General features: G+C 37.2%; 2 protein-coding genes across 2 annotated transcripts in view; both read left to right on the top strand.

Annotated features, from left to right (window-relative positions):
* Nucleotides 1-17,122, top strand: part of sgpp1b (sphingosine-1-phosphate phosphatase 1b) — a 33,915-nt gene extending 16,793 nt beyond the window's left edge. The window contains exon 4 of the mRNA XM_059352763.1: nucleotides 12,398-17,122. Coding sequence (XP_059208746.1) covers nucleotides 12,398-12,949 — 552 coding nt within the window. The 3' untranslated portion in view covers nucleotides 12,950-17,122. The remainder of the gene's footprint in view (nucleotides 1-12,397) is intronic.
* Nucleotides 17,123-18,390: 1,268 nt separating this feature from the next.
* wdr89 (WD repeat domain 89) lies at nucleotides 18,391-21,412 on the top strand. Its single transcript, XM_059352761.1, has 2 exons — nucleotides 18,391-18,634; nucleotides 19,901-21,412. The coding sequence occupies exon 2, from the start codon at nucleotides 19,918-19,920 to the stop codon at nucleotides 21,055-21,057; it is 1,140 nt and encodes a 379-aa protein (XP_059208744.1). The 5' UTR covers nucleotides 18,391-18,634; nucleotides 19,901-19,917; the 3' UTR covers nucleotides 21,058-21,412.
* Nucleotides 21,413-26,689: the final 5,277 nt, after the last annotated feature.

The following is a 26,689-nucleotide window of genomic DNA, read 5'->3' as shown; positions in this document are numbered from 1 at the left end:
AGCCGAGCGGCAGTCACTTCAGCTGTGGAGGCGCGCTGGCGTCAGGCTCTGATGTCAGCAACACAATCACCTGTGTAACCATAGAAGTACAACACACAGAACAACAACACGCTTACAACATAAGTCTGAACCAAGCTGGGAATGTGTGGGGAAATATTCTGGTGATTTCAAAAGGTAGTTTGACAAAAAAAAAGGTTGGAAGACTATATAACACCCACCTGTATTGATTAGCTGAGTTTAGTGCTCAGTCAATAGTCCCTGCAAAAGGTCAGGCTGAGAGAGAGAGAGTGGTCGTGCACTATGGCTGCATAATATGAGGAAAATATGCAATATTTGATCATGTTGAATTTGCGATAACAATATTTAACCTCTAAATCCCAAAAAGTACAGTACAGGCCAAAAGTTTGGACACACACCTTCTCATTCAATGCGTTTTTCTTTATTTTCATGACTATTTACATTGTAGATTCTCACTGAAGGCATCAAAACTATGAATGAACACATATGGAATTATGTACTGAACAAAAAAAGTGTGAAATAACTGAAAACATGTCTTGTATTTTAGATTCCTCAAAGTAACCACCCTTTGTTTACTAGAATATAAGACATGTTTTCAGTTATTTCACACTTTTTTGTTAAGTACATAATTCCACATGTGTTCATTAATAGTTTTGTGTCCAAACTTTTGGCCTGTACTGTATGTTTTCTTTAAAAAGAAACTGTAAAAAGAAACTGTAAAACAGGCATAATTGTCACCATTTTGACTTTACTACAGTTCTTGAATGGATCATGTGATCATATGTTTGTGTCAGAATCTCTTTATTCTACATGTGTCATTTAAAATAAAGCGTTGGCACTAACCAGATCCTGTTAAAAACATTAAATTCTGCTCCTCAGAGACACTGTGAAGACATGATTGATTCTGCTGAGACCAACGGTCACGTGACAGAACTGCAAGCTGTTATGTTCTCAGTTCTGCCTTTCTGCTGTTTTTGCTTGTTCAACGAAATAGTGATTTCCATCTTTCTTTTATTGGAGAAACTGAAGTGAACACCCTGAGCAGCTGGCAGGGTGTGAAACAGGAAACCTCTCCACACATTGATTTTTAACAGGAGGTGGAATCTGAACTGGAAACCTCCAAACAATAGTTATTTTTCCTGTGTTGAAAATGTAAAGAAACAACCTCAAGTTAAGCAACATCTGCCTGGTGTCAGCCTCTCATTTACACCCAGCAGAGGTTGTTATTACTGGAGGAATGTGGCTGCTCACCATTGTGTGTCAGCTGTTTTCTTATCGGAGTGTATTTCAGTCAGCACACAGAACAAAATGCATTAATAAAGGAACCAATTTGTAGTTTCTCATATGTGGACATTTCATTTTAGGTTTTCTGGACCTTATATTTCATTCTGCTTAACTATAACTATGCACTCTAGAATAAGAACAATACATCAATCAGTGTAAAAATCAGATGGCAGCATCTTGGTAAAGTCAATGAACAGCTTTTACCCAGACAAAAGTGGACCAGGTACCAAAGCTGATCAGATTTTATGGCTAAAACTTGTGTATTTGTGCTTAATAATGTTTGTAGTTTGAGGTTCTGTGCAAGTTTGACTATTTTTTAGCATTAGCAACAAGTTCCGACTCTGCTAATCAGGAAGTATTCATTTGAAAACGAATAGACTTTTACTATCATTCTTCAAATGAGAGGGTGTAAATGTAAGGAAATAAAAAGTTTTATTCACTGGTGAATTAATTGCGTTATACAGTAAAAATGAACCCATTATTTTTTTTTTCAAAAACTAATTCCTGTTCAAAGACAATGCTTAGTTTTTGTATTTATCAGGTCCTACAAATCCAAAATATCTAGGAGAAACTAACAATACATACCAAACAAAAGCTTGGCTCTCAGGAGGTTAACATAAAATGAACTATTTTTGAGATGTTAAGCTGTTTCCCAGTAGTCACAATGTTTCACAATAATTAAATTTACAGTATTTTGACCCTTTCTGTTGAAGCCCAGCCTCTGCAGCGTCTTACTGTACTCCCTCTCACCACACAGCTTATCTGAAACATGCATGGTGCCCTCTGCGTGCTCGGGCCTGTGTCTGTTTCTGCTCAGTGCAGATGTAAGTGGTTAAGACGATAAACGGCAGCATGTGGAAAGGCACTGGGGATCATTCACGCCTGCAGAAACCTGCTCCTGCATCTTTTATCTGCGGCTCTCACGTTAGCAGAAGGTTTTTGCCAGCAGCCTGATGAGCTCACTGCTGTACAGTAGAGGTGCAGTCATGGAAAACATAATCTAACACCACTCAATGGGTGTGTTTGACTCTCTGTGCCCTACAGCATTCACAGCAAACGTTCACAGTCTACCAACCCAACTCTGAATGAGTTAAAGAGGTCACCAATAGCTCAAAGCAGTAGATAAGAAATATATCTGAAGAAAATATTAATGTGCTGCCTGTATGTATTTCAACCAACATGCTTATTGGCTTAGTTATAGTTAACGAAAACTAACGAAATAACGAAAACTAGAATTGAAAAAACATTTTCGTTAACTGAAATAAAAATAAAAACAAGAGTTTTTAAAAAAAACGATCACTAACTGAAACTGTATTGTGTGGTTGCAAAACTAACTAAAACTAACTAAAATTATAGTGAAAATGTCCTTAGTTTTCGTCTTTGACAATTTTTTTCATACATAAACCTTTTTGCTTGATATGAAATCTATTTCATCTATCTGGTTTTATGACTTAGTAAACTTATTGGGGCTGAGATGGATCAGACAAAGGAAATAAAGGAAACATTTATTGTGACCTTATTGAATCTGGCACCCAAATAATACCCCATTACAAAAAACTAAAACTAACACTAAAACTAATAAAAACTAAACTAAAACTAAGCATTTTCCCAAAAATAAAACGAATCAAAACTAGCAAACTCACTCTAAAAACTAATTAAAACTAACTGAATTTGAAAACGAAAATTGACAACGAAATTAAAACTAAAACTAATGAAAAATCCAAAACTATTATAACCTTGCTTCAGTCCACGTGTCCGTCACATTAACCTTGTTTGGGGGTAATGTAGCTGACTGGGAGATGATGTCAGGGCCACTCTGTCCCAGTGGAGAGTGTTTCCGTGGTCACAGCTGTGTCGGGGGGATGATGGATGTCTGTGTGGGATCAGCAGACGTTACAGAGCGCTGGCCGTCCTCCCAGACAAACTTTAGAAGGTAACTCCACATCAGAGACACAGCTAAAACCTCCACTACACACTGCTTTATATACTCACCAGAGTATTCTGCTGCATCTGTGGCCAGCGCCACATTATCCTGAGATGAACCAGGTCTGACCTAGAAAATGTATCTAATATGGTTCATTAATTCAGCAGTAAATTAGATTTAGAAATCCCAGTCAGAAAATGACAGGACAGAAGCCTGAGTCATTGTGCAGCGCGAGGCACACCTCATTTATCCTGGCGCTCAACCAGCATCACATTCATCCCTCAACCAACACAACTGTCTGCAAACATCAGACCTGGCAACCCCCGAAGGCTTCATTACTGTCATTATGGGTTTGACACAGACGGCGATGAATGCCTCATAATCTCAATAAATAACACGTAATATTTCGGTGTGTTTCTATTACCCAAGATGTCTTCCTTGGCTTCAAGAGCTTTTAAACATTAAATAAGGTCTGGATACAAGTTCAATCAATCTTTCAACCCTCTAAACCCCCAAAGCCCACACCAAGGCATGTTTTCTTGTTTCTTTTTTAAAGAGAAAAAAGGCAAAATTACACCATTTATTACAGCCACAAACTAAAAACAGAAATTATCATCAGACTGTCCTTGAACAAATCTTGTGTGATGATTGTTTCTGCCAGGACAAAAAACAAAATCTGAGCTTAACCCATAAGAACCCATGGTGACACGTGTGTAACAAAAACCCTTTAAATGTTCTATAATCTCCCATATACAGCTTTATGCTTCACCTTAACTCTTAAAAACTTAAAACCCATTTAACAATTCTAATCCGTTAATGGCCTGTTGTGCAAATTTGTGTTTCTGTAAGCAGAAAAGGTGTCTAGTTTATTTATTTTAAAATAAGAAATATCATAAACATAAATTCCATTAACGCCCAATGTAACATATATATCACATCTCAGATCTTTGACATTTAGGGGTAGTATTTAAAAAAAAAAAAAAACATAAATGTTTTCTATGTGGTCCACTTGGTCTGTGGTATATCCCCCGTAATTTTCCTTCAAGGATAAATAGGTCTGGGTTCTTATGGATTAAAATTGTGTTTTTTCATCAAAACCCCTTTCTTATAAATGTGCCAAAAATGAGCTCTTTGCACTAACCAGATCTTGTGAAAAACATTACATTCTGCTCTCCTCAGCACAACTGTGAAGACATGAGTTACTCTTCTGACACTAAAAGATGGATGGCAAAAATTCAATGAAACTTGAACTACAGGCTATTTACACAGAGCAGAGGGAGGAGGACAAGAGAGGTTGGCAATGCAATGTAAATAGTTTGTTCTGTGTAATAGAGCAAATATTGTTGTCTTTTTTTCCAACATAGGTAAACCTTGTGGGTACTAACATAGAAGTTTCCAGTTCTCCCAATTTTTCTAAAATAAATTAACTTGCATTTTTTCTTCTTTAACTACATTTCGGAGGAAAATTATATACTTTTCACTTCAATATATTTTTTTAAGAGCTATAGTTTTTAACATTAAGATTTCACAAACAAAAAACATATGATCAGTTTCCAAAATATGATCCAGTTTTCCAGATTAAACTACCAAACTTCAGTGGTGGAATGTAACTAAGTACATTTACTCAAGTACTGTACTTAAGTACAATTTTGAGGTACTTGTACTTTACTTGAGTATTTCCATTTTATGTAACTTTATACTTCTACTCCACTACATTTAGAGGCAAATGTTCTACTTTTTACTCCACTACATACAGCCAGCAGCTTTAGTTACTTTTCAGATCGGGATTTAACATGAAAAACGGATGATCGGTTTAAAGTTTAAAGTGTCATTTTCTAAATGAGACCTTATAAAAGCATATTAAATAGTTAAAATGAGCCCTACCTTGAGAAAATAAAATGCTGCTTATATAAATGCATCAACAATAATCATCAAATCATATATTGAGAATATATTTAACAATCTGAGTGGGGTCATTCTGCAAAACGAGTACTTTTACTTTTGATACTTTAAGTACATTTTGAAGCTGATACTTTTGTACTTTTACTGAAGTAAGTTTTGAATGCAGGACTTTTACTTGTAGTGGAGTAATTTCACAGTGTGGTATTGGTACTTTTACTTAAGTAAGGTATCTTAATACTTCTTCCACCACTGCCAAACTTATGTGAAGCTTCAACAACAGCATCAAAGTGTTGCTTCCAAATTAAAACATCCATAATAAAGATCCAAGAATATATTAGTGGCATTAAAACTATAACACACTCCAATGCATTGATTGTCTGTTAACTTACAGCAGGGAACCATTTAACCAACTGTGTCCTTTCTATAAAGTACCATTTCCTCCTCCTACAATTAATACTCCACATGTCCATGAAGAGGTCTTCCTCCCCCTCCTCCTCCTCCTCCTCCTCCTCCTCCTCCTCCTCCTCCTCCTCCTCCTCCTCCTCCTCCTCTTGTTCCCACATGTCACCCACACCATGACTGTGACCACTCATGGCACTTGTCTGGATAAACTCATCCGCCTGTAACCCAGAAACTCCCGCAGCTCTTCCTCATGTTCATTTTTTCCTCATGCCCCGGGATGTAAATAATGTCTGTAACCAAAGCAACCTTTATATTTCAGACCAGGCTTGTGTTTTCAATTGACTCTCTACCAGTAACCAGTGAACATTACTTGTAAGATCTTACAAATCCCTTAAACTCTGATCTTCCCTAAAAAAAAATCCCCGTAAGTAAGCTCAAAGAAACCATATTTTTCCACATATAATCTGCTTCTTCGAACGCTTCAAATAAACTATTCGTAATGGGTGAAATATTCAACCCAAAGATGCTCTCATGATCCCAGCATCATTACATTAACTTGGAAATATCCCTGTAATCTAGACATATTTGGGATCTTTGGAAATTTTGCGACTAAAGTCCAGGGGGATGGAACAGTCCATTTCAACTGGTTGGTTTGAACTTTGATGTCATATTTTTGTAATTTTATAGAATAAGCATAGAATAATGGGCTACTTAGAAAAGTCTTAGGTTTGCATACAGAGTTGAAGCACAAATTTTTAGGACTGCTTTTGTGCAAAAAAAAGAGTTTTGTGCATTAAAAATGTGAATTTCGGTCTGTCCATCCATCCATCAATTCTCGTCCGCTTATCTGGGGGCCGGGTCGCGGGGGCAGCAGTATTATTCCCATCTGTATATCCACAAATGTTTAACATCAGGTCAAGATATGAATGGACAGAGGAGATTAAAAATGTGTTTTGACAATCCTACCGCAGGGATTCCTTGGGTCCCTAAAAAGTCTTAAAAGATATTAATAAGATAGATAGATAAGATAATAATAATAAGATAAGATAATAAGATAAGATAATAAGATAGATAAATAGATAAAAGATCAAATACAGCAGCTTTTATCAACTGGTTGTTTATTTACAATGCAACTGAGATATTGATATCCTTGGGAAAGTGTAAGTCACAGTAAATAAGTAAATATGTGTTCTTGTCATGTACATATTCTGTAGTTATGTCTCCAAGAAACAGGACATTTTTTTTTGGCTGGGCTAAGAGAAACAGACTGCAGACTGCAGCTACATGAACTGGATGTGTTTCAACAATGATCTCAGAAACTCAACATTTGGGTCGAGGCCTCAGATTTGAAGTAATATGAGCTGGATCAGATCTGTCAGTGAACACGCTCAGAGCTCGTTCCCAGCTGATAACTTGGTCAGACGTCTCTTCTCGAGGCCACGCGGGGACTGTTGTGTTTCAGGGAGGGGAGCTGGAACACATGGAGAACCATTAGCGGTCTGCTCCGGTCGCCTGCCGGGCACTTAATGTGTTCTGGAAATCATCACGCCCAATGAAACTACTTCCTCCTGCTTTGTTCTGCAGGAAGAGCTCGGAGACAGAAAAGGCTGCTCTGCTACTGATGGTGATGTTGACATCTGCAGACTGAGACCTTTCACTCACATTTCTGCTGTTTATCCTCCATTTAATACATTGAAGCCTGGAAAGCGTTTACGTCATTTTGTAGTATTTGTATAAGCTCTCAAATACTTTTTGAATTTAATTTCTATCTGCTACAGAGGCTGAAAAATCTATTATTTAGTAGAAGCGTTGACATTTCTGTTGGCTCAGAAATTCTGGCTTATTTTAAAATCACCCAGAGGTTTTACAGGAAGTTTTAGGCGTCAATGGGTTAAAGTTTAAATGACAAGTATATCATTAACCCTCATTTTTATTGTATTTGTTATGTTTGCGGTGCATCAACGTGACACTGGATCAACTTTTCTGCACATTTCCTGTTAAAGATCGAAAGGGAAGCAACTTTTTGTCATCTGGTTTGTGCATTTTGTGTTTACTCGCCTCCAAAATATCCAAATGACTGACTTTGCAGATGTTGGCTCTAAACTAGTGAACAATGTACAAATAGATTGTGCCTTTGGGAGTGTGTTGGTGTTTTTTTTGTTCAGTCCAGCCTCTTTATGATGTCAGAACTCATCAGGGTCCTTCAATCATCTTATAAAGCATCACAAAGCCCTGAAATATGCCCCGCCTTTAAAATCTTTCTTGCATTAGGATACAGGACAGTAAAGGCGTCATATTGTAAACACAATAAAAAGCATCAGAGGCACATTTGTTTGAGATTTATAAATCAGAGCTGAAACTCTAATAATGATAATAATAATTACAGGATTTTTCCTTCCAAAAACTCACAACTTCATCAACATCTCAGATGAGAAAATTTGATTATATATTATATGACAACTTATTATGTTTGTTTGACATGATAGGGGCCAAATGATTAATCAAGAAAATAATCGACACATCTTATTTTTTTGCTTCCAACAACTAAAGAGCCAGTCCAAGATCTATTTTTCCCGTGGCCTCTTCCTCCGTCAGTCTCTCATTTTCTCTTCTTTTTTCCTCCATTCCTCCTGCATGGGATTAGAATTTAGTGGGCATGCCTGTGAAAAGAAGACTGGTGGGTACCAATAGGACCCAGTTTTTTTATTTATTAATTAGCTAAACTTTGGAGCTTTATTTTGCCCTCATTCTGACAAGATATCATGAGACCACTTGATTCGTCATACCTTCTAGTTTAATTCAAATATCTTCTCTGCCACCTTAACCTCCTGAGAACCTGCGTCCTCATATGTGGACATTACATTTTAGGTTTGCTGGACCTTATACTTCATTCTGCTTAACTATGACATGTTGTCCTCAGCAGTACACACTCTAGAAAATACATCAATGAGTGAAAAAATCAGATGGCAGCATCTTGGTAAAGTCAATCAACAGCTTATCCCCAGAAAAAAAGTGGACCAGGTACAAAACCTGATCCGATTTTATGGTTAAAACGTGTTTATTTGTGCTTAATAATGTTTGTAGTTTGAGATTCTGTACAAATTTGACTATTTTTAGCAATAGCAACAAGCTACGACTGCTAATCAGGAAGTTCTCATTTGACAACGAATAGATTTTGCTATCGTTCTTTCAGAGAGAGGCTGTAAATCTATGGAAATAAACAGATTTACACACTGGTGAATTAATTGTGTTCTACAGTGAAATAACGCTGATTTTTTAAATTATACTTTGTTTTTAATAATGCTTTGTTTTTAATAATGCTTAGTTTTTTTACTTATCGTGTCCTACTAATCCTAAATATTTAGGAGAAACTAACAATACTTACCAAACTAAAGCTTGGGTCTCAGGAGGTTAAGACAGAGCCCACTACAGCCTCTGAAATAAAAAAGTCGGCAGCTTTTGAACACAAAGGGGTAAAAAAAAACGTGTTTATTTTGGCGTGCATGTTTTGTTGTCACTATTTTTTCTATTGCTGACAATTTCTGGCAATGATTGGCAGTTGCAGCCTGGAAACTGTAACTTTTAAGTTGATTTGACTGAACTCCAGGTTTACCTCTTGAGGGAGTCGACTGATCAGTTTGTCCATTAAACTGTAAGTCGACCATTAGCTCACAGATTGACCTTGAAACAGTCATTTAATGGATGCTGATGGCAGGATCCATTAAGTCATTAACGGTTCCAGATAAACAGCTGGCAGCAGTCCCAAACAGGCTCATTAGTAGTTGTGTTTACACTGCTGCTGCCCATGCTGACAATACTGACATAATACACTTAGTTTCATTGGAAAGCACTTTAAGATAAAAGCACTGGAGAACCTGATCCTTGTAGTTCCTGCAGGGCGTCCGCTCGTCCTCTTTCTGGACATTTTTAGATCAGTCGTATTGTTCCAGAGCTCCCTCTAGTTGTGTCAGTGGAGGAGAAAATTACAGACAGCTGAAAGCTTTCACTCAGTCTGTGTGTGATTAAGAGAGAGAGAGAGAGGGCTGATAAAAGTTTGCAGCGGCAGCAGTATGGCGATAAATCACTGAACCCTCTCAGGGTTCTCCTGCTGGTTATCTCGCTGCTGAGTCACTTTTTAAACAGTCTGGGAGTAAAATGCGTCCTTGAGCTGTCCCTCAGTCTGTCCCTCAGTCTGTGGGGGCAGGAGGTAGGGGTGTGCCATATCGTATCGTTCACAATAATATCGGTATATTTTTTTCATGGTTAAAAAAAATGCACATCGTGATACTGGCAACATTCCTACTTCTTGATGTAGTGGCGTAAGGTTAACATTAGCTAACAATTACAGTTGTTTTAATCACAAAAAGCTACTTACTCTCTGTCGCTAAACACATGCAGCTTTCAAAATAAGAGCACAGTGTGTTAACAGAATCCACCACAGAACTTACAAGAAGATAAAATCAAAATAAGATGCCTTAAATAAAACACACAAGAACCTTTATTCTCCTTTACAAAATGTCATTAAAATATGCCCCCGGAACCCCTAAATGGTTAATTTTATTATTTTCTCATACATTTTTTTTATTTATTTGGCAACTGTTGAGATTTGCACTTCACACTACATTTTAGAGTTTTATTTATTTATACAGACTAAAAAAAACATATTTTCTATATCTTTTTAAGTATTTCGTAATATCGTCAAGAATATCGCTATCGCAAAAATAGCCTGAAATATCGTGATATTCTTTTAGGGCCATATTGCCCACCCCTAGCCTGAGGTCCTGCTGAGCCAATGTGTCACGGCGGCTCTGCCTCTTGTAGGTTAATGACCGACTGTGAGATCAGAGCTTCTGTGAACCACAACGTGTATTTAAACAGCCAGATAGATATTTGAACTGTAACAGGACCTTTGGTTTCCGTCCAGTGCTGCTGCTCTGCCAGCGTCTAGCTGTTGGATGGAGACCGGTGTGAATTTACAGGAGCTGTCATTGATTTCTCTCCTGGTAAAGTAGTAGACACTCTGTCAGCAAAGTAAATACTGTACACACACTTCAGGTAGTCTGATGAGGGACTATTAGATGCTCCTCCACCCACTCTGCACACACAATATAGAGGAGCATCTCAATACATTAGAATATGATGGAAAAGTCCATTTCCAGTAGTTCAAGTCAAATAGCTCCAACCAAGTATTGAGTCATATAGATGACATACACTACTGGTCAAAAGTTTTAGAACACACCAACTTTTCCAGAATTTAATTGAAAATGATGCAGTTTAATGTCTCAGTGTACTCTGAAATTAATGCACATTTGCAACATTTAAAATTCTTTATTGAGCATGATAGTGTTTTGAAAGTAAAAAAAAAGATTCAAAATCACATTTTATGTTGAATTAAAGGACTAAAAAAAGACACAAAATGACAAAAAAAAGACACCAAATGACAAAAAAGACACCAAAAGACACAAAATGACTTAAAAAAGACACAAAATGACCAAAAAAGACACAAAATGACCAAAAAAGACACAAAATGACTTACAAAGACATGAAAAGAATTCAAAAATGGACAAAATAGCCCAAGACTCCATAGAGTTAAGTTGTTAACCCATTTCTTGTTCCCTGAAAAAGGCCTACTTGTATAATTCTGAAATGTACATTATCTTTCAGTTTCATAACTTTATTGGCCAGTCGGTCCACAAAAAGTTCCCCAGGTGCCACCAAGACATTTAGATGCTTCATACAGTTTCTAAAGCACTCTGATTTGTGTCAGTTTATCTGATTTTAGTTTCTTCTCAGCTGATAGATCAGTGTATGTTCAAATAGCAGCACTAACGCATTTAATTTATTTCAAGAAGCTGATAAAGTGCAAGAACTGCAACATTTCTGTTCCCTGAATCATCAGAAATATTTTGAGGGCTTCAGCAGGAGTTCTCTGTCCGCTCTGTGTGAGGTTAAAGCACATCTATAGTGAAAGGTTCTGAGCAGGAAGCCAACTGTCAGTTTGCAGCGCGGGTCAATAAATAAATGACTGCCGTGACCTTTGAGTCTGATTCCAGAGTTCACTGCCACGTCGAGCTCGCTGATTTCCTGCTTCCTGTCTTCAGCTTCCTTTATACATCAGCAAGAACCAATAAATATCAACATAATGAAACATGATGTTTGTTATTCAAAAGCAATATCTAGGACATTTTAAATGTAATACCTGTGACTGAGCATGTGATCGCTTGAGAGTTTCTCTTAATGCTTAAATATTTCTGCACTTCACTTTCAGTATAACACATAAATGTCTTTTATACTATAACGTTGACTCTTACTGTTCCCATGAAATCAAAATGCTTCTTTTTTCTTCTTTCTTCATTGTAACATGATATATACATTCATGGAAAATATTATTAGACCACCCTTGTTTTCTTCAATTTCTTGTTCGTTTTAATGCCTGGTACAACTAAAGGTACATTTGTTTGGACAAATATAATAACAACAAGAATAGATCATAAGAGTTTAATTTCAGAGCTGATATCTAGACATTTAACATGGTTTTCTTGATAATAACCAACATCATTATCAAGAAAACCATGTTAAATGTTATTTATTTATTTATTTATTTATTTATTATTTATTTACTTATTTATTACATCACATGTCCTTGTTCTTGTTTTTGTCCTTGTTTAGCTCGGTATTTTTTAAATGTTTTTACTCATGTTGTTGTTGTGTTATGATTGTCATAACTATGCACCTTATGCAGTGGCACTTTCAATTTCGTTGTATAGTGAACTATATAATGACAATAAAGACTATTTGATTTGATTTGTCGTGGTAAAGGTATCCTATAAGTCCTGTGACCGTCTGTCTCTCTGTGTGTCCCTGCAGGACGTGATCGTGGGGGTCCTGTACAGCTCTCTGATCCTTCTCGTATTCTTGCCGGCGTTGGACCTGATCGACGACTTCAACCTGACGTGCCGCTACGCTCCGCTGCTCATCATCTCGCTCCACCTGGGCCTGGGCCTCTTCTCCTTCAACCTGGACACCTGGAGCACCTCGCGGGGCGACACCGCTCAGATCCTGGGCACGGGCGCCGGCGTGGCCCTGGCCTCCCACGTCAACCAGCTGCTGGGTCTGCTGCCGGACCCCGGCCCGGAGCAGCTGCCCTTCACCATGCCGGCCCTCAGCCCCGGCCTGGTGGGCCTGGCCCTGCTGCGGCTGGTCCTGGGCGTGCTGGTGCTGATGGCCACGCGGGCCCTCATGAAGGCCGTCACCATCCCGCTGGTGTGCCGGGTGTTCGGCGTGCCCAGCGGGGACGTGAGGAAGGCCCGGCAGCACATGGAGGTGGAGCTGCCCTACCGCTACATCGTCTACGGGACGGTGGGCTTCAACGTGCTCTTCCTCGTCCCGTTCCTCTTCAGCTACATCCAGCTCTCCTGATTCCACTCAGCTGACCCGTTCATACCGGTCAGATCAGGTTTCCCATCCAGAACCGCTTTCTTTAGTCCTCCGGGTCTGAACCAAGGTGAATAAAAGTCTCAAAGCTGATCTGGATTATCAGTTCTTCACACCGTTGGCTCTGTTTTGGTTCAGGACGGATGAACCAGCACCGGCAGGGAAGTCTGGCCTCGACTGTTCTCAGTTCTACCTGTGGCCAGTCATATCTCTGTTCTGTTCTTTCACATTGATTTAAAATCAAATCAGACGACTCGTCCTGGTCCCAGGACTCCCCGGGTCAGATCCTCCACTCCTCCTCCACCAGCTTAATTCACATGAAACCGTGGCCTCTGAAAGACTGAAACGCCACTGATAGCTACTGATATAAACGACCTGTGTCTTAGTATTTTACACTTTATTAAAGCTTTTATTATTATTATTATTATTCAGAGATCAGATACGGAACCACTAAATACTGAAATTCTTCCAGCATTTAAAGCAACATTTCAATGTGTTGGGGCAGATTTTTTCCCCCCACTGACCAATTGATTCCTTAAAGAGATTTTTACTTTAAATGAAACAAAAATGGAGAAAAAGCAGCAAATCGGCACATTTTTCAAATCTGTAAAGCGCCACCTGTGGAGTGGACACACCTGTGGTTATAAATGTTGAACTTTGTGGGACTGACAGAGACAGATGTTTGTCAGAAATCACAATCTGACTGATCTATCTTCCTTAAGGGCTCTCGTCACTCTGTCTGCTCTGTTTACTGTTTCTGTCTTTATTCAGACAAATGATCTGATTTTCCTGCAGAGAAGAAGAAGAAGAAGAAGAAGCAATGACCGGCACATACTGTATGATCCAGAAGGGAAGGGAGGGCTTTGTTTGGGAAATGTACAGAGAAGTTTTTTTTACTTCATGATGACAGGAATCTGGCTCAGCTTTTTCTTTTTTTATAACACTGTAAACTGATTTCCTGGTGGTGATGCTCTTGATGGCTTCCACTTCCTGTGCAGAGGAGAGTTTGACGTGTTGACTGGAGATAACGGCGCTCTCAGGAGGGAAGACGCGTGGAGACACGGAGGGAGGTCAGAGGTCAGAGATAACAGCTCAGGCAGAAACAAATTTTTTTTTACACAATGTAGTTTTGTAGCTTTTCTCCCAAAACAAGACGGAGCAGCAGCGCCTTAATGAGGCGGAAATATTCAGAGAAAAAAGTTGTAATGTTTGGAGAAAAATGTCATCTTGCGATTTGGAAAATAAAATTACAATAATTAAGTTGAAAACGTACGTAAAAAATGTAATATCTCAACAAAAACATGACATGACAGAGTAGAAAATAAAATATTTTTTCACAGGGCAATTTTTGTCCCAGATGTTTGAAATTTGGAGGCTTTTACCAACATTTTAATTTTAATGAACAAATTACTTTTCTGCCCCGTTGATTGTGTTTTACGGGGCAAATATCTGTAATTTCAAAGCATTTTTGCTCTTTTCAACCACTGTTGTGATTTTATATGCTGAAGAAAACATAAGCAGTCTTTTATGTGTCAGAAATGATATTCTATTTTATTAAATATTCAATTTTATATTCTAAAATTTTTATAATATTAAATATTATATACAATATTCACACTTTTTCTCACAGTATGACATTATTCTGGAAATATTTCATATGAAGTATTCCATTTTATATTCTCTATAATATTTTTTAGTAAATATTTAAATTTTAATATTAATGATTCATATTTTTTTCTCATCTGTTTATGACGAAATATTACAACTTTTTTCTCAGAATATTTCAGTTTTATTTTAGAATTCTTTTGCACCGAATAACAGCGCTGGAAAGTTCTTTTTCTTTTAACTTTTGTTAAGAAACAAGTAAAAACGGGACCGTTCTTCCAGTCCAGCTTTTCAAATCTAAAAAAAGATTTTCTTTTTTTCAAATATATAACGGTTTGTGTCCCTTATCTCAGCAGTGAGAAAGAAAGGGAAGTTATTTTCCTGAGAGTTTAAGTTTTTCTGTTTAGCCGTTGTATTGCAGCAATATTGAATTTTATAGATTTTATAAGGCAAAGTTCAGTTTTTTTCTTTTTAAACAACACCAGCTCAGTTTGTGTTTTTTCTGGACAAATAAGGTCGAGAAGCCAGTTGTATAAAGGATGCACATGGACACAGAAACAGTTTTTTATACATAAAAAATGTGCAGAGAGAGTTTCCAGGTCCTGCTGAGGCCGATCTGATGAAGCAGAAAGAAAAACACACACGTGGACTTTGACTCCATCTTTGTCTCCTGCTGTCCAAACCTTTGAACCTTCAGACCGACCTGAACTCTCCCCTCGTGCCTGCCTTTAAATCATTTAAATCACAAGATTATATCAACAACACAAACTGCTGCTGTTAGATGAAATAAACACTTCTGGTAATTGTAGGTTTTTGTAGAATGAAGACATGTGGAAACTCTCAAAACCTAAACAAACAATTCAGTCAGGTAAAAACACAGAAAACAGCAGCAGCACAGGGTTTTATGTCTTTTTGTTAGTTTTCTAGTGAGTTCCTGTGAGAAATATCAGAAATAGAGCTTTCATTTGACTACATTCACACATTCCTCCTCGTGTTCCTCGCGGTGCCTTGCTCGACGGCGCTGTTATAGGACAGGCTTCTGCCCTCTGAACTGAAGACCAACAGAGAAAACTTTCACAAGTCTTACTTTTGTTGTAATGTTGTTGCTGTTGTGTACGGTACTGTCCTAATATGAATGCACTGTTCCCAGAATGCACTGTGTTCCCCTCTGAGCCGGGCAGAAAAAGGTGAAGCTGGTCCAAAATCTGACTTCAGAGTTTGTTAAAGGTGTGAAACTGATGAGAAATCACAGCAGGATTTTACCTGCAGACAAATAAAAGTTCATGTTTTATTTGTTTCATGCTGTTTAATTTGTCAAATACACTATTTTTAGCAGGTAAAGTCCCATTTGGAAAAGTTGACATTTTCTCGATTCATCAGTTTTCAAGTTTTTCTATAAAATGTCAAAAAATAAAAAATGTAAACTGTACATCCCAGTTTCTCAAAGTCTAAAGTGATGTCCCTAAATGTCCCAAAATATTCAGTTTAAAATGATATAAAAGACAAGTAATAACAAAGACGAGAAATATAAAGTGTTCCAGTCATTATAATAAGTAGATGCACATTTTTGCCCATATTTATTATGGCTCCACATAATGATTATTTTCATTTATTTTTTATTAAAAATAAAAAAAAAGTGTAAATAATTGTAGCAGCTGGAGCTAACAATGATAATTTTATATATTAATTTGAAAAAAATTGTTGGTTGCAGCGTAAAAATTCTCATTTATTATTATTTTCTTGCACATAAATGAATAAATAAATAGAAATGAATTAATTAAAGTAGTGACCCTTAACCTGCTCACGTTTGGTCAGACTTGTGGACCGCTCCAGCCGAGAGTTTGCCGCGCTGTGATTGGTCGGTTTGAAGCAGCACAGTGGCGTCTCGCTGCCCGGCTCCTTTCACTTCCTGTGGCCTTGCCTCGTGCACAAACATATTTCTGTTTGTTGTAGCATTTTGTTTTGTTTTGTTTTTGTCTGAATGTGGTTTCCTCTCTGAACCAGTGAAACAGGAAGTTTGTCACCAGTCGCTTTTTGCTTCAACAAAAGACAAAGTAAAAAGAAATCACAAGTTCCAGGTTTAAGAAATCTGTAGTTTCAGTGTTGAATCTTCATATTTTAATTATTTAATTATTACTGTTTATAATTTATGGCCCGGTTTTGCTATAAACAACATAAACGTGTATGTTTCTTTTCATTTTCATTTTCTTGTTGAAAAACTGGATCTCAGAGATGATTTATATTCAGAATTTTGTTCTAATTTTGACCAAATATATAAACTGTGGTTGTTCTGTGTAGCTGTCGCCGCTCCTCGCTCCCTTTAGTGCCTTTATTGTTGTTCAGGAACATTTTATGTTTCGTGTGAAAAACTCTTTTGTTTTTAATTCTTTTCTTTCTGTCACGTTGCCTTTTGCACTTTGTAGCTGCGTTCATGTGGAAGAAGCGTTTAAATCTTCTTCACTGTTGCTCATTAATCAACTGCCTTCATTTAAATTAGCAACACGTCACTGTAGTTAAAACTTTACTGTCAATGTTGAATAAATTCAAAAGGCATTTGATTTGTTTATATTTACATTCACTGACAGTCTGCATGAGAGAAATATCTAAATGAATTGCTGATTATTTTGTCTCAAACAAAATAAACCTGTTTGGTTAAAGTGAAATGTTTTATTCTGCAAAATGATTTCTTTCATTGTTTAAAACTTCAGTTTCCACTTAGAGAAGGTTTCATTTTTCAGATTGTCCAAATAACAGCTGCTGCTGCCACCTGCTGGACGACTGTGGAATCACACCTCAACAATATAAATACACTGACAGAACTGTATGTTCCACCGCAGTTTATAGAGAATTAAAGAGTGGGAAGTGGTGGAAGAAACATGAAATGCTTCCAAACTTTTACTTTAAAAGCACTTCTGCTTGTTGTGATTTTTTTGGCAGTGTAGTATTTGTACTTTAATGTTTTTTTTAGTTAAAGACCTGAGTACTTTGCTACTATTCAGTAATATTAAGATCTGCAAGTGTTTAAAGACTTAGATTTTCCTTAAAGACACAATCATATTAATAATTATAATAACAATGAAGTACATTTTATTTTCTAATCCTGTATCTCTTGGTGCATGTTAATATCTAAAAACCTCACATCCATTTCCACATGAAATTCATTCTACAGTAAAGTAAAAAAAAAGGGAAATGTGTGTGAAAAGATGGACAATGAACAAATATTATACACACACACACACACACACACACACGCACAGTTTATTACAACAAATAACTTACACTGGAGAAGCACTGCTGTATTTTTTCTATTTTTACCTTTAAACAAAGTTATTTACTAAATTTTATACATATACATTTATAAGCATATGTAATCTATATCTGCAGGATTTATTAAAGGGAAAAATGTTCACCTTCCCCCTCAAAATAAAAGAAAATAATACTATATAAAATTAATAAAAACATATTTTCTTAAAATCAAGGCCATGGATTTATTTTTATTATACATACTTACTTGTATTTTATATATTCTGCTGTATATAATATATATTTAGGAATTGGAAAATCGGGCAGAATTATATACAGTGGTGTTTAATCACAGATTAATCCAGGTTTTATCAAATAAAATGAATAAAAAAATATTAGACAGGAGTCACTCGTCTCTCAATTCGTTTTATTATCCAATTAAACAAATTCGGCGATTATTTTCAATCACTTAACATAGTTTATGTCCTCTAAATATTTTAATTTTCAATTTCATTTTTTTAATAACTGTTTTGTATTGTTTGTTTTCCTCCACCAGCGGAACCTTTTACTGAGGAAGTGTTCCGACTCGGCTGTAAATATTGTGACACCGAGTATTTCCTCCTTCCACGCGTGTTGTCAGTGTGTAAAGACATTATTATCGGTGCGTTTTAAGTTTTTTCACCAAAAAATAACGTTAAATATTTCATAATAACGTTAAAATGTGTCGCGCTCTTTTGTCCAACATGGCTCCAGACGTGTCGAAGTCCTCTGCATAAAATAACGGCTGTGTCTTTTTAATTTGTGGACATTTTTACCAAGTCGGTAGGTTGAAAATAACAACACATAACACAATAATAACAACACATAACATACAAACACAATAACTGATTAAAACTGTGATTATGAGCCGAATTCTGCTCGAATCTCTCAAAAGGTAAGGAAACCTACGCTGAACTCTATATGAAACTTCGTATAATTTTCGTTTCTTCCATATAATGTCATATATAAATATCATATTGAATACAAATTACAACTTTTACAAACTATTATGTAACTGTGCTGAATTCGGCATGAGTTACATCCACCCAACTGCTCTAGCAGTGAAATGAGCTGGTAAATGGTGTTAATATTAATATTAACGCACTTGTTATTCTGAGTGGATGCCGAATTGCAAAATGGTTCATAATGACTCATATAACGTATAAATTGGGGACTTAATGTTCATATAAACATTAATAATTAGCAAGTGTTCATTATAGTATCAGAATTTTGAATTTAGTCTGGCCATAGAAAAGAAGGTGTTTGTGTGTGTGTGTGTTTTTTTTAAGATAAGATAAGATGAGATATAAATGTATTTATCCCGCAGTGGGGAAATTTAGTTGTCACAGCAGCTTGTGATACAGACATATAGATATGGAAAAACAGAATAAGAATATAAACAATAAACATATACATACACTACTGGTCAAAAGTTTTAGAACACACCAACTTTTCCAGAATTTAATTGAAAATGATGCAGTTTAATGTCTCAGTGTACTCTGAAATTAATGCACATTTGCAACATTTAAAATTCTTTATTGAGCATGATAGTGTTTTGAAAGTAAAAAAAAGATTCAAAATCACATTTTATGTTGGACTAAAGGACTAAAAAAAGACACAAAATGACAAAAAAAGACACAAAATGACTTAAAAAAGACACAAAATGACAAAAAAGACACAAAATGACTTACAAAGACATGAAAAGAATTAAAAAATGGACAAAATAGCCCAAGACTCCATAGAGTTAAGTTGTTAACCCATTTCTTGTTCCCTGAAAAAAGGCCTACTTGTATAATTCTGAAATGTACATTATTTTTCAGTTTTGGTTAAGCTACCTTTTTTTATTTACCTCTGGCAGTTCACCACTTACCTTTGGACCCTTTCAAGCTGTTCATTTGACTTGAACTGCTTGAATTTCAATAAAAAACTGGAAAAATTGGGGTGTTCTAAAACTTTTGACCAGTAGTGTACATACATTCTATACATACATTTCTGCTAATAATTCACCAAATGTTGTTTCTTGGCTTTAAATGTCTTCTTCCTGTTCAGTGTAGTGTAACGCTGCTATGGAGCGTTTGGAGGAGAAGCTCAGCGGTCTGTCCATCGCTCGGCGGTCCCGTCCCGAGGAGCCCACCTACCTGCTGGACCTGGCCCAGCAGCCCGCCGGCCTGCTGGCCGTGTCCTGCTCCAACTTCACCATCCACCTGCACAACAAGGACACTCTGAGCCTGGTGGGCGAGTACCGCGGCCACGGCGGGCCGCTGTGTGGGGTCGTTTTCTCCCACGCCTCCCCCGACCTCCTCTACTCTGGTTCTGCTGACGGGACGGTCCGGGGCTGGGACGTGCGGCGCCCGGGGTCGGAGGCGGCGCAGCTGTTTAAAGGCGAGCCGTCACACAGTTTCTCCAGCTTCGACCTGAACTGCAGCGACACTCTGCTGTGCGCCGGCACCGAGCAGGTGAACGAGGAAGACAGCTACCTGGTGTTCTGGGACGCCAGGAAGCCCGCCGGGCGGCTCCTCGGCGTGTACTCCGAGTCACACAGCGATGACGTCACACAGGTGCGCTTCCACCCTGGAGACAAAGACCGCCTGGCGTCCAGCTCCACAGACGGCCTTGTTAACGTGTTCGACCTGAGCCGGGGGGCGGAGGAGGAGGCGCTGCTCGCCACCTGTAACAGCGACTCGTCTGTGGGCGCCGTCTGCTGGACCGGAGCGCAGTACACGCAGCTGCTGTGCCTCAGCCACGACGAGGGGCTGCACCTGTGGGACCTGGCGTCCCAGAACACCGACGAGCCCCTCACCGTGTTCAGCACCTCTGACGCTCGCAGCCTGGCGTTGCTGCCTGACGGCGGCGGCGGCGTGGACTACCTGGTGGGCGGCCGGTGGCTGGAGGACGCCCAGAAGCTGCTGGTGGTCGGAGGGAAGAACGGCGGCGACCTCCACCTGATGGAGTGTGACGACAGAGGGCTGCGTCTGCTCCGGAGCCTCCAGGGCGGGCACGCCGCCACGGTGCGCTGCTTCCTGTGGGACGCGGCGGCGGAGACTCTGGTCACCGGGGGAGAGGACGCTCAGCTGTTGCTGTGGAAACCAGGAGGGGAGGAGCTCACGGCGGCGAAGAGGGAGTCCATGAAGAGCCAATCAGCTTTGAGACTTAAATCCAGACCGCATAAAAAACACGGCTACCAGAAGGAGAAGAAGGAGGCGTAGCCGAGGACTGGACTCACTAAACCCAGACCTAAAGATGATTCTACTGTTTTTAATCACTAAATTTATTTAATTACATTTACAGTCTGTCATTGCTCTCATCAGTATTTATTTATTGCACCAAGCACAAAGCAGCACAACTGTCATTTCTGTTTTCACACTGAAGCAGAGTTCAGTTTCTCACTCACTTTGTGCACCTGTCAGCATGTTGATATCTCTGCGCCATCAAAAACTGGTTGTGATATTCACCAACAAAAACCAGGTCTGAAGTCAGTGGTGCAGCTTTTCCTGCGACTTAAAGAAAGCACAGGGTTCAGAACATGCGTACACTCTAGTCTAGACGGAATTGTCCAAAAAGTGAAAGTGAGGAGCATTTATGGGTACAAGTCAGGAACCGGCCTACTTTACTGATTTCAAGGGTGCTGCATCCAAAAAAAATGGTTCCCAAGCGAAATTTTGCGTTTTTGACTCTCATTTGCATATAAAAATGGCGGCCAAATTGCCCATCTTGCTCAGTCGTTGGACCATTTCCCAAGGAAGTTTTTTTCTAAGTAGGCAATCAAAGATGAGGAAATTAAGTTTGTAGATCTAGAAGGATATGGTGGAGGCTCAGTGTCTTTTTTATGTATATATATTATTTTATGTATATATATATATATGTATATACATATATGTATATATATATGTGTATATATATGTGTATATGTATATATATATGTGTATATATATATATATATATATATATATATATATGCAAAATACCAACTTTTAAGGTGAAATTAAGCATTATTTGTGTCATTTTTTAAGGCCGACATAAATATTCAATCAATATCACTTTTAAATGTTCCAGTTGGCATAAAAAAGACACTGAGCCTCCACTATATCCTTGCTCTGACCCTAGACTATAGATCCAGAAACTTAATTTCCTCATCTTTGATTGCCTACTTACAAAAAACTAAGGGGAAATGGTCCAATGACTGAGCAAGATGGGCAATTTGGTGGCCATTTGATACAAATTAGAAGGTCAAAAACTCAAAATTTTGCTTGGGAACCATTTTCTTTGGACTCAGCACCCTTGAGATATGTAAGGTAGGCCGGTTCCTGACTTGTACCCATAAATGCTCCTCACTTCTTATAGGAGGCCTTTATTCTGAAATCCGTCTAGACTACTCTGCTTCTTGCTGAAAAGCGACAGAATCTGCGGTTCCAAATACGGCGACATTAGCCCTTTTCATACACTGTTCCACAAAAGTGCCGTAATGAGCTCTGCCGTTATTACACATTAGGGCGTTTATACTGATTCTGCAATGGCGTTATATTGGCGTCCATTCACATTGCAGTCCGGCATTGTGGAACAAAGTGGGAGGAGACGGCCGTGGCCTGTAACAGAGCAGCAGCAGTCTTTGTACAATAAGTGACGGCAGCAGTGAGTGAATTTAAAACGATGATGGTGGAAGAACTGCACGTAGAGATTCTACAGACTCAGCAAAGTTGTTCTGCATTTTGCTGAATATGATTCGATTACTGTCGGACTCCAGTTAGAGGCGTGTTTCTGATCATATGCTCCACTTCTTTTCTTATTTCCCGAGAACATACACTACTGGTCAAAAGTTTTAGAACACACCAACTTTTCCAGAATTTAATTGAAAATGATGCAGTTTAATGTCTCAGTGTACTCTGAAATTAATGCACATTTGCAACATTTAAAATTCTTGATTGAGCATGATAGTGTTTTGAAAGTAAAAAAAGATTCAAAATCACATTTTATGTTGGACTAAAGGACTAAAAAAAGACACAAAATGACCAAAAAAAGACACAAAATGACAAAAAAAGACACAAAATGACTAAAAAAAGAAACAAAATGACTTACAAAGGCATGAAAAGAATTAAAAAATGGACAAAATAGCCCAAGACTCCATAGAGTTAAGTTGTTAACCCATTTCTTGTTCCCTGAAAAAAGGCCTACTTGTATAATTCTGAAATGTACATTATTTTTCAGTTTTGGTTAAGCTTACCTTTTTTTATTTACCTCTGGCAGTTCACCACTTACCTTTGTACCCTTTCAAGCTGTTCATTTGACTTGAACTGCTTGAATTTCAATAAAAAACTGGAAAAATTGGGGTGTTCTAAAACTTTTGACCGGTAGTGTACATCACATATTATCCGTCTGGCTGGCTCCATAAGTTGATAGTAAGTTCTACATTAATCCTCGAACAGTCTCGCCAATTCAACACCTCTGTCACTACCTGTGAAGGCGGTAAAGAGTTGCATCACTTGGTCTCCAGTCAGTCAAGCCTCTGACACTTTCAGATTGAAGGAGAAACAGCATATCACAGCTTGAATCTGTGTCTGAAAGGGGCTCTACTTTCCTTAAGAAGCTGTAGCAGACTCTGTTAAAAGCCAGAGTAGAAATACGAGTATCAGATAAAACAAAAGAGTCAAAAATTGCTGCAACAACTTATAAGACCTAATTAAGCAAAACGTCAATAATAGCCTCACCAAAATAGAATATAAAGTATGAATCAATGCTTTATTTCGGTTACAAAAAACAACAAAAAAAGACAACAAAATAAAATCATGTTTTTACAAAAGAATCCATCAGACAGCAACCGAAAAAGGAATAGGCTGAAGCCCCACTAAAGGCTTATTTTTGCCTCTCCTGCACCATCTACATGCATATACATTACATTATATAATTACATTAACTGAGTAATTCACATTGTTACAAAACACATGATAGCTTAAACTGAAAAATCTAATTCAATCAAATTTCATTGTAACCCTTGATAATTTTAGATTTTAAAGTCTTCTTGAAAACTAACATAGAATGACACATCTTTATTTCATCATTTAGTCCATTAATCCATCATTTTACACCCAAAACTGACACACATCTGTATTTGAGATTAGTTCTGACTTTGTGAGTTTCAAACATTAGCATTAACCCCCTTAAATTATAAATCCCCTGCCTTAATTTAAACATTTTTTGAATACAAACAGGAATTGACATGTTTACCACTCGAAACATAATTTCTAAGATACATTAAGTACATTAATAAGTACATAAGATAAGTACATTATAAAATTTGAAGTAATTAAATAAACAATCCATGAATGAACAGCTGCAGGTGACTCCTGCAGTCGGTCTGACCAACTGACAAAACTTTCCCTCGAAAAAGCAAGAAAACAACAAATCTGTTGGTACAAGTGGTTCTTGCATGAGAACGTTGTGACAGATTTATGACTAGAACAACTTGACACAAAGTGCTGAGCTGCATCCAAAAGAGCCAAGATTTGTCTCTGGTGGGTGAAAGTACACTGTAAAAAAAAATCGGTTTAATTTACGGTAAAATACCGGCAACTTTGGTTGCCAGAACTTCATTGTAAAAAATACAGTGAGCGTATGTAAATGTAAATATCAGCAAAAACTGTAATTTATACTGAATAATCCCATTACTTTTAGGATAATTGTGTCATCATGGTATTTCTCCATTAATTTTACATCAAAATTTTATATTTTTACACTAAAACTGTGTGTTTTCTGCAGTTTATGGCAGTTGAATTTAAAGTTTTATGCTATTCTTTGATTTACAGTAATTAAAAGTATTCACTACGGTGATGTACAATGTTTAATTTGACAACCTATTTCTGATGCAATTTGACAGTGTTTTACTGTCATTTCTACAAAGGTTTTTTACAGTGTATGGTGGTGTGAGTATTGGAACGCTAACTCTGATATTTCTCTGATATTTTCACATTCAATTCAGGATTTATTTGACTCATTTTTCCCAACACAGTGGCATGTTGTGGTTGTAGCTTTCTGCTGCTGGTTATTCCTGCATCACATCCTGAAAGTCACCGGAGACGCTCTGCACAGCAGCTTCACTCTCAGATGGCAAAGAGTGGAATAACATGATTGACAGTGTGTGTGTGTGTGTGTGTGTGTGCCAAGGTTACACTGTAAAACTTTTTACTGTAAAATTACAGTAAATTACTGGCAGCAGTTTTGCCAGTAAGTTACTGTAAAATTTACAATACCTCTACTGTATTATAGAAACACGGGTTCGTTTACTGACAAACTGTCGCGTAACGAAGAAAAAAAAATAGTATGACGTTTAAATGTTTAAGTCTAAATTATGTTACATCTAATCCATTTAAACTCTATATTAGGATTACTGGAAAAACAACACATGGTGATTATTTCAGCCCAGACAAAAATGAAAAAAACTTTTCTTCTTTTCGAAAATAACGGCTTTATTTTCCCAACATGCTGAAAACCGTAAGTTCCTGTAAAAAATATAATTTTGGTCGTTGGAATGCCTGAGCAATCATGATAACTCTGACAATGCATTGTTTTCACAGCAATATACTGTACAATCATAATACAGTAAGTTACTGTTAGAATTTGACTGTAAATTTACAGCAAAGTCTATAATAGTTTTGGATTTTTCATTAGTTTTAGTTTTAGTTTCGTTGTGAATTTTTGTTTTCAAATTCAGTTAGTTTTAGTTAGTTTTTAGAGTGAGTTTGCTAGTTTTAGTTTATTTTTTATTTTTTGAAAATGCTTAGTTTTAGTTTAGTTTTTATTAGTTTTAGTAATGGGCTATGTGCCTTCATTTCCTTTGGTTTATCATCTCAGCCTCAATAAGGTTATTAACTCTTACAGTTCTGTGTGTTTTGTATTTTGGTTGAAGTGTAAACATCCCAGTCTCAGTAAACATATTTACTGTGTTCCTGCATGTTGAAATAGAAACACTGAATTATGAATGAAAAAAGTTGACAAAGACGAAAACTAAGGACATTTTCACTATAATTTTAGTTAGTTTTAGTTAGTTTTGTAACCACACAATACAGTTTCAGTTAGTTATCATTTAAAAAAAAACTCTTGTTTTTATTTTTATTTCAGTTAACAAAAATGTTCTTTCAATTTTAGTTTTAGTTATTTTGTTAGTTTTCGTTAACTATAATAACCTTGGTGTGTGCGTGCGTGTGTGTGTGTGTGTGTGTGAGAGTGTGTGTGTGACTCTAGAGAAATCCTGCAGCAAAATCTTTATTTCCCATAAGAGACAGTAAAGATTCTCAGTGATTCAATTCAGCGACCTTTTGTATTAATCAAAGTTTACAGCTTATTGTAATGAAGCAAAGTCCATATTTGCATGGTCATTTTAGTAGATTGTGAAATAATAAGCAAAGAGAAGAGCTTGACTTTACATGGGATTTCTTTTTGAATATATTTTTAGGAATTTCAAAGCAGTTCAGTGGGGTTTTTTGTGTTTGTGATACCTAATGAATAATTTGATGATTAAATATTTTGGAAAAGTTGCAAATAGCATCAGTAAAAATTACACTGGAACACCTGCTTTTGAATGCTGATACCGGACAATCTATTTCTATTTTGTATATATATTTTCTTTACTGTTTTCAAATATTCTATTTATATGGTGCAATTAGTTTCCAAAATAAATGTTACATTTTGAACTCTTTTCATGTCTTCAATTTTACTTTTTCATCATTTGGGAGCACGCTCTTTATATAATGAAACAAAATATATTTACATCATCATGAGAGTCATAAACAGAAGCCCAGTGTTTATGTCCTATTAGAAAACATTTTTTAGAGCAGTCATAGTAAAACT

Source organism: Centropristis striata, chromosome 16 (genome assembly GCF_030273125.1).
Source record: "Centropristis striata isolate RG_2023a ecotype Rhode Island chromosome 16, C.striata_1.0, whole genome shotgun sequence".
NCBI lineage: Eukaryota > Metazoa > Chordata > Actinopteri > Perciformes > Serranidae > Centropristis > Centropristis striata.
The sequence above is the reverse complement of the archived record's forward strand: the minus strand, read 5'-3'. Positions and strand labels throughout refer to the sequence as shown.

Excerpts from the sequence above, each read along its gene's own strand:
- wdr89 (XM_059352761.1), top strand. The coding sequence starts at position 19,918 with ATGGAGCGTTTGGAGGAGAAGCTCAGCGGTCTGTCCATCGCTCGGCGG.